We start from the raw sequence: 9,745 nt of genomic DNA on the forward strand, positions 1-9,745 counted from the left end.
TTTCGAGAAGATGCTAATAAAGTTCTCGTAGGGAACACAACATGCACATTGGCAACAAAATAACATCCATGAACTGCTGAACTTATTTGTTTGGCAAATTTCTCACTTACTGTACCCAACCAAGGCAAACGAAGATAAATTGGACATTTGGCCACTATATTCTCTTTAATTCGAGAGAATTCAGCCAATTTTCTTTGAATAACTAACCTAATCACATCTAGTGGGTACCCGTTTTTGGATAAAGTATCCGTAATTGTTTCCAATTCCTCATCTAATTTTAACTTTGAACAAATCATAAGGGCACGATGTGCTAGGGTCCAAATTAAATTTATCTTACGTTTTTTAGAGCAAAATGAATCCCAACGAGTGTGCAATCCTGTAAATGTTGGTTTGCGGTATATAGATGTATGGTAACTAGATGGTGTTTTTATTACCAATACATCAAGGAAAGCTATGGATGAATTGCACTCTCCCTCATAGGTGTACTTCAACGCGGGATGCATTCCATTGAGTAAGGAGAAAAAAGTGTTTGCTTCCATTTGGTTATTAAAAAACAGAATGTGTTATCAGCATATCGGAAGTACACTAATGGTTTTTTGGGTCCAGATAGTAAGCGCTCTTCATAGAACCTCGCAAAAATATTCGCCTATTCCTGAAAACATCTCTATTGAACTTATGAAATTTGCCACGACATCTGTGGAATTTAGTTTCAACAATATTATGTATCGGCAAAACGATGGTGTGGCCATGGGCTCAGTACTTAGACCGACCATGGCGAATATTTTTGTGCGGTTCTATGAAGAGCGCTTACTATCTGGACCCATAAAACCATTAGTGTACTTCCGATATGTTGACGACACATTCTGTTTATTTAATAATTGGGCCAACCAATGCGAATATTTTTGTGGGGTTCAGATGTTATTACTAACACATATGGGTCTTCAATTACTGATCATTTACTTAAAAACCAGTCTTGTGCAGCAAACTTTAGCACGGACTCTTTTTCTATTCTGAGTCATGCTCATTCACTATATCACCTTAAGATCTTGGAGACTATCCATGTTCGACTTAGAAAATGTTCCCTTTGCAAGCAAATGGAATGCCTCCTGGGTATGAACGTGATTAATCTCTAGGGCATTCGACCATAACGCTATTTTGTTTTAATCGTTTTTCCCACATTTTTTTTTTTTTTAAATTCCCTCGATATAGCTTTGAGAAGCGAGGGTCGAAACCGGTCAACTGGCTCCTCATTTCTCTTTCTTTCCTGTCTTGTTCTCCTTTTTTCCCCTTTTGTGGAGAGATTACAGGAATATATATATATATATATATATATATATATATATATATATACACAAATTTACTTTTAATTATGAATCATAAATGTCTTTCCTTCCTAATTGCAATAATTATATGAATTATATATACATTTGACAATGCAACACTAGTGATCCAACATTGCTTGATATTGAATGATGATTAACGAATATTTCACACTTCCAATACTTTTATTTTCATCATCCATTTTTCAATCAAATCGATTGATTGCCTGCTATAGTCGAGGACCAACCGTGGTGCACCGGAAGGAAGCTTCATGTACCTCCTCACATTGACTTAGTCCACACTATGTTGTAGTCTGTATTGCACTGTAGAAAATCTACTGTTGATTTTATAAAATTATTTTTATTCAATGCCTTGAATTGAAGTTTTATTATTTCCATTACATCAGAATATCATTTACATATTTCGTCATATATGTATATGGTGTAAGAAAGGAAAAAAAGAAAAGGTAATTGCAACATCTCTTCCAATTTTCGGATTTTGTAATCATGCCCATGTGCATTTTATTTTATCTTGATGGATTGATAGGTGCTATTTCTTCTGAGGAAAAGTGAGAAAACATATTTTATATAAATTTCTTTTTATTTATGTTTTTTATTCAATTTTCACCCCAAACAAGGCACAGTGCCACTTTGAAGTAGGGAGCTACTATCGGGACATGAGTTGCAAGGGCATTATGAAGGGAGATAAGCAGCAAGATGTCTGTTCACATTATACTTGAATTTTTGCATGTCAATACAGTTGGGAAAGCAGGATCTCGGAAGGGAGTTCCAAAGTCTAGCAGTTCTGGGGAAGAAACTATTGGAATAGAAGGCTTTCTTACATTTAGGGATCTCTACTGTGTAGGGGTGAGATTTAGCTGGTTGTTGGCGGTATTTACGTCGAGGGGGCACAAGTGCTTATAATTCGTCAGAGCATTCACCATTAAAATACTTGTAGAACAGGCAGAGGGATGCAACATTTCATTGATTGGATAGAGGCTGAAGCTTAGATGACAGTTTAGGACCTATCAGATTGGTGACCCTCTTTTGAACCTTTTCCAGGAGTGAGAGACTAGTAGCAGATGCACAAGCCCAAATGTGACAACAGTACTCCATACATAGTGAATGGTGGCCTTATAGAAGTATAGGATAATTTCAGGCATGAGTAGCTTTCTAGCATGGTAGAGAGAATCCACCTTCTTCGCAGCAGCCTTGACAATGTTCTCAATGTATCTGTTCCAACTCATGTTCCCTGTGAATGTTAGGCTAAGGAGTTTAAAAGAAGTACTTTCAGGTAATGTGTTTTTGACCATTGCTGTTATTGGTAGAGAAGGTTTCTTGTAATTATTGAAGGAAGCAAGCTTAGTCTTGGCAGCATTGAATCTGACCATCCATTTTTGTCCCCATTCCACTACAGATTGGAGGTCTTCCTCTAGTATTTTTGCCATTTCCTTAGATATGTGTGCATTTGTTTTCCCCTCATACCTGTTATAGAGCATGGTGTCATCACCAAATATACCAATCTGAGAGACAATTTTATCAGGAAGGTCATTTATGAATATTAGGAATAATAAAGGTCTAAGGATTGACCCCTGAGATACTCATTCATTTATATCATATTGTTTAGATGTACGACCGTCGAGGACAACCTGGATTCTTCTCTTACTTAAGAAGGGTATAATTACGTTATGTATTCTTCCAATGATACCATCTATAATATAAATCTCACCTGTCTGTGGTCCTGGATATGACCTTAAACTATATCCGATGGTGAGGCCCCAACTTGCGGGCTTTGGGGAGTGTGGAGCGACCCTTTAATTGCCATTGCTTCCAGGTCCACTCTGGTGAGGAGTGGTAGTACCTGTTAGGGTCCCAACTATGGGTTAAATAGAAAATGACTTGGAAAAAAGATATATTCTATTAAAAATTTTTCTTCAAAATCACTGGATTTGGCATTAAATAACCTGAAAAGGGTTGATTATGCCGTAAAATAACCAACCAACCATCATCTGTCTGTTTAAATGTGCGGATTTTCACGAGGTTGGTATTGTTTTGAAACTCAAAGTCCCAGACAACAAATATCGAAAAATTTGCTAAAAACAGTAATTCCTTCACCCTCAACTTTTCTATAGGGAGATGTCGCTTTTTTCACTGATATTTTTGAACGTCATCCCCTCTTTTCGACTGACTAGCCTTGATTTAAACATTCGTAATTTCCGGTTTGATGGGCGCAACAGCATTGACGTCATGTTTTTTATTTCACGTTCTTTTCCTCTTTTGTGGTACAGGTTCGAGCCTGCTTGCCTACTACCACATTTTCTTTTGCACAACACACCTCCAAACACCCGGGCAACGCCGGGCAAATATAAATATAATATATATATATATATATATATATATATATATATATATATAAAGCTGAATGTGTGTGTCTGGTTATCAATAGGCTCCTATATGGTTGACTATTTTAAAAAACTGATTACATATGATGATAGAAGATGTATCGAGACACAGGAATGGGTATGTTTGATCTAGCAGAACGTTGGTTCATTAAAATTGTGGGGTCTGCGTTCACGCCTGGTCCACAAAGTATGGAAATAAAAAATAAAAAAAAAACGTTTACAAGTGTTTTTGATATAGATATACATAAGAATACTTTGATAAGTATGTTTTAACTTAAATAGGGATGGTATAATAAAATTGTGGTGTCTGCGTTCGCGCCTGGCCTCCATAGAATGGAAATAGGCACAAACTTTAATAAAGACTTTTCATATCTATCTGCGTAAGTATACTTTGATAATTATGTTTCAGTTTGAAGAAATATGGTATAATAAAATTATGAGGTGTTCGTTCGCACCTGACCTCCATAGAATGGAAATATGTCACAAAGTTTAACGAGGTTTTTTAATATAGATCCACAGAATATTGTGATAAGTGTTTAAGTGTGAACAGGTATGGTATAATAAATTATGGGGTTTATCTATTTTATTTTTACTTTCATCATATTTTGCTTTGGTTTTGATACCCCCAAATTCGAAGCTATCTCTTTACAACCCTTCGTTTTCATAACCTATCATACTTTAATAAATCAGAGTCCATTTTCTTTAGGCTGTCTTTGAACCCAGTCAACGATGGGTAGTTTTGCTAGTATATATATATATAAATACATGATGGAATGTTTAATCCTTTGTCTGATTTCTCTTTCTTTTTTTCCAGGTGGGATGATAGATAAACATTTGCTAACGAAAGAGGGCATCTTACAATGTAGCAAGATTCCATCTTTAGATTTCATCCGTGGAGAATTAGTGACTCTTCTTGGACATGGCATGAGCCAAACAAAGCGCCTGTTGAACCACCACCAGTCACAACTCTCCTCAAATCTCACACAATTTGTCAAACAGAACACGGACCAAGAAGAAAAATGACAATAACGATCATTTTATTTGACTGTTTGGATTTTACTTTATGATTTTTTTTTTTTTAAATTAAAAAGAAAATCTTGCTTAATTATTTTTGATTTTTTTCAACGCAAAATAATAAACCATTTCATTTCTTAGCAAAATTGAAACTTTTTGTTGTTTTTTTTATTTCTTTCTTTGGTTCATTCTTTAACTTGTGTTATTGTTTTGAACTTTGATGATATTGATGTCAACTATTGAATTTTTGCATGATCATCTACCACATTTTGTTAGACTATTATAACTTTATGCTTCTATCCTTCCACCTTTTTAAGCTTCTCCCTTTCCATCATCAATGCTCTGACCCCTCCCTCTCCCCCCCTCCCAATCTGGCCCAAATTGAAATGAATCGCTCTCATCTTGTGAAGGCGCCATGTTTTGACAAGCTTCTGGGTCTGATATTTACTCTTGATCTGAGATGGAACATGTACATCAAATCCGTTGCCAAGGTTGCTGGAAAACACATATAGGAGAAGGCATTTTCTTTTTTTTTTTTTTTTTTTTTTTTTACAAAGGAGTCACTTATAAAGGCCTGGAGGCCACTCGAGGATAAGTGTATGGTAGTTATTGGGACAATAAAAGAAGCTTTATCAGCTTGTCAAAACATTGAGCCTCCTCAAGACGAGAGACAATCATTTCAGTTGATGTCAGATGTATTAATGATGTAAAGATAGAAGCTTGGTTTCAGATGCATTAAAATTATCCAGCCACCCTTTTCCCTACTGCATCATGTGCTCAAAATCAGAGGAGATAAAATCACCGATAAGTTGGTCATTCACGGCCTTTGAAGTTTTGCCATAGATGGTAGTGTCCCTTCGAGCAATGTCACAGAACTTGAAAATGAATCGCCGCCAGAAGCAGTATATTGGGACAATTTCATGCCAAATATTGTCTATCGGTACTGCATACGGCTAAAAAGGAATCAATGAAACATCAGCGCCGGCACACAGTCAACAGTAGATTGTCTTCAAAACAGGTGACCAAGTGTGGTAAAGGTTCCACATGGATGATATACCACAAAATATTGAATAAGACGTGTGACTGAAATTATCAGTGGACAGAACATTTCGGTTGATGGAACACAACACCATGTAAAAGATCTGGAACCCATATTGGGACCAGGTCCGTTGATGGTCTGGACTTTAATGTCTTCAGAGGATGTGAGTGAGAGATTTGTGACAATTGAAGAGAGACCATGTGAACAGACACCCAGCATAAATGAAGATGATGCCTCTTCTGATAATACTTCTAATGGGGACCCAGTAATGGTACCATTGCGAAAAAGTACACTGTGCAAAAGACCACCTCTTGAATGTTTCAAGTGTGATCATAGGATCGGGGGGGGGGGGGGGTAATGTAATAGTAGTGTTACAAATAGCCTTCCTGCAAAGGGTGTGTTCTTTCTGCCACTCACATGGAAAGAAGAAAAAAAGAGAAGACGTGAAAGACGTGATAAACCCACGTGACCGGGCAAGATTTGAGGCGGATCAAAGAACCCAGCTTGGCGAGAAAAGAGGCAATTCTTCATTATGTCTTGCTAGGGTGGAAACTTTACGATCAGTCACGTCCTTACAGAATACAAAAGAGAAAGAGACTTTATAAAAACCGCTCTCTTGAGAATTCTGTGAAGACCTTAAAATGTTTGGCTATTTTTCATCCAATCACATTGCGACTTTGTAATAATTTTAATAAGTATCGTTTTGATTGGATAATCAGTGTAGATTCAACCAATCGCTGCGTTTGTTGCAAAGGTTACAGAGTACACAAAATGTTGAAGAGATATTCAAGAAGAAATAGGTGCTGAGCAATAACAGAAATGGAGCATTAAAAAATTGTGTACTAGACTGTAAGTTTAAAATTTATAAAAACCTCCAAACAATTTTCTCTACGTAAATGAAAATATAAACTTAGTAAAAAAAAAATATTTGAACCCTTTTTAACATTATTAGAATTCAAAGTTAACTCGAAACAACATTTTTATTTAAGTATTTATTTATAGAGAAAATAACTATGCTTATTTATTCACCTTTTCTTTTTGAGAAGCATTTGAAACAAGTCAGCCGAAAAAATAAAATGACGGACATAGAAATCAAGAAGAGAGATAACTACATTCTACCTTTTTTTTTTTTTTGAAAAAATAAAATAAAAAATGAAATAAATGAATTAACTAGTCACATCTTACTGCGGTTCTAACCTCTATCTGCGGTCCTAGTATTTTTCGCCATCTTGAATATACTCTTGTTTTCTTTTTGAAAAGGGGAGGTGCTTTCTCCCGAAATTAATCAAAGTTCCATATCACCAGTGGACTTTATATACACCGGACATGTCAATAACTTGATTGCAAATAATTATGTAATGAGAGGAGGAGTGATAAATGAATAAATAATTAGACATTTCTCTACTTGAACATACCCGTCTATTTGTTTTTCCTTTCTTTCCTCTCCTGGCTTTTAAAAACTTTAATACATACATTTTTATATATATATATATATATATATATATATATGTGTGTGTGTGTGTGTGTCCCAACCCAAAATTGAATAGGTTTTAAGTGATTTCATCTAATGAGGACATTTTGGTCAATGGTGATTTCACCTTTATTACGTTAGATAAACGTGATGGACACCACTGACATGAACATGGATGATATCAACATAGTGGTCATTGTTGACATCATTGTCTTAAACAATGTCATATCAGCTGCAGCTTAAAAAGTTTTCATAAAGACACAAATACATTTGTTTTTTTATTTATGCTATAAAATTATGTTGCCTGGATTTTAAAAGTTGGACCAAAATAGCATTTTTGATTCTGACTAACCAACTGTCAGTTACTATTATTGTACCATGTTATTTTCTATAGACTACTATATAGAAATTCTTACATTGTCACCTTAAAAGAAAAATCAGCTAATTGAAATAAGTGATATTCTTTTAGTAAGAGTTGTTGATTCTTGAAATTTTTTTGCATTCTTTTTTCTAACATCTTGTTTTGGTCTTATTAAATAAAAATTAGGTTCATAGTGAACATAAAAAAAAAAAAATTGAAATAATTAGAAAAAAAATTTCAGTATTATGGCTCTCAGACAATGTAGTATGTGTACCATATAAATCAATGTGTAGTAACTGTTATAGAAGTGAAATGAGTCATCACTTAAATGTCAAGGAATAAACTTCAACACATGGTGAAAAAACATCCAACATGGCCACTTGTACGCTCATTTTGGATAAGCAGAACCGACTATTTAAAAAGAACTTTCTTTCTAACCTCACACAATCTTTTGTTTGACCAATCACACTTTTTTACCCACCCTCCCCACAACTATAATAATATAATTAAATTTTTATATTTTAGACAATTTTTTGACAATGCAGGAAATTGTGGGCACCGGGAAAACTGCAAAATAAAGGAAACACCAGAAGGTGTATAATGTTTTGGCACTATGGGTAATGATTTTATTTTATTACTTAGTATTTTTTTCCTTAATTTACATAGTTGACTGGTACAGTTTAATATTTCAAAGCATCACCTCCTCATCAAAATGGTGCCTGGGGAAACGTGAAAGATCTCCATCATCTTTGATAAGGAGACAATGCCTTGAAATATTAGATTGTATTAGTCTAAACTCTATAAAATGAAGAAGAAATAATAAATTAAAAGAAAATTGCTACACACAGGAGTCAAAACACCATGTATTGTCTAAGTGTCTTTTAACATTTCCTCCTCCCCCCTTAAACTTCCTTCTTGTGTTTTCACAACCTTATAAAATAAAAAATCTCTTGATGTACAACACCTGAAACAAACAATCATGTCCTCTTAGCCAATTAGGTCCCACCATCCTTTAAATAGGGCACCAAATAATTTCTTTTCAATAATGTAATATATAATACTACTGCTTACTGCATAATTATTCTGAAGAAAAGTTAAAATTCATCTATATTCTCAATTATAGTACTCAAAAAACTTCAACCTGAACTAGCGCCCATACTTACAAAACTGTTTAAACGTTGTCTTAAGGAGAATAGTTTCCCATCTCCCTGGAAAATCTCATCAGTATGCCCTGTATTTAAGAATTCAGGTGATCGCTCATCCCCCTCTCAGTACAGGCCAATAAGTCTCCGGTGCGTCATGAGTAAGTTGCTGTTATCTGTGTTAAATACAGAAGTAATCAACCATCTCAACAAAAATAACCTTCTTAGTGACACTCAATATGGTTTCCGTTCTGCTAGATCTACAGCAGATGTGCTTACAGTTATATCTCATAGGATTAGCAAATCTCTCGACGAAGGCAACCTTTCTAGGGCAATTGCTCTTGACATATCTAAGGCCTTTGATAGGGTATGGCATAAAGGTTTACTTCATAAGATCTCTAGCTATGGTATTGCTGGAAATGTCTTCTCAATTATTAAATCATTTCTTTCTGATAGGTTCATAAGAGTAGTAGTTGAGGGGCAAAAATCAGAAGCTCACAGTATTAATGCCAGTGTCCCTCAGGGATCTATCCTGGGCCCAACTCTTTTCCTGATCTATATTAATGATCTTCCAAATCACATCCTTACATCATTTGTAGACATCTATGCTGACGACACTACCATTTATGGTAGCACATCTAAGACAATAAACGACCAAGTTCTCTCCAATTCTCTCTCCTCTGATCTTGAGCATGTAGTACAATGGGGTAAGGAGTGGCTGGTTACTTTTAATGCATCTAAAACCAAGCTTCTATCTTTACATCATCAACATTCTGACCCACATCTGGCATCAATTGAAATGAATGGCTCTCGTCTTCAGGAGGCCTCAAGTTTTGACAAGCTTCTTGGCTTGACCATTACTCCTGATCTTAAATGGAACACGTACATCAAATCTGTTGCCAAGGCCGCTGGAAAAATGGTGGGATCTTTCTATCGATCCTGTAGATATCTCACTGCTGATGCTATTCTCTATCTATATAAGAGTCAGGTATGTCCA

At 35.3% G+C, this 9,745-nt stretch overlaps 1 protein-coding gene across 2 annotated transcripts in view; it reads left to right on the forward strand.

Moving 5' to 3' along the window:
- The window catches only part of LOC145248144 (large ribosomal subunit protein uL10m-like), a 43,498-nt gene extending 38,617 nt beyond the window's left edge, over positions 1 to 4,881 (forward strand). For both annotated transcript variants that reach the window (XM_080109966.1, XM_080109965.1), the window contains exon 5: positions 4,536 to 4,881. In XM_080109966.1, the coding sequence (XP_079966092.1) occupies positions 4,536 to 4,744 (209 nt within the window). In that variant the 3' untranslated portion in view covers positions 4,745 to 4,881. The remainder of the gene's footprint in view (positions 1 to 4,535) is intronic.
- The last annotated feature ends 4,864 nt before the right edge of the window (positions 4,882 to 9,745 follow it).

This window comes from Euprymna scolopes, chromosome 26 (genome assembly GCF_053919585.1).
Source record: "Euprymna scolopes isolate OS-2025 chromosome 26, ASM5391958v1, whole genome shotgun sequence".
NCBI lineage: Eukaryota > Metazoa > Mollusca > Cephalopoda > Sepiida > Sepiolidae > Euprymna > Euprymna scolopes.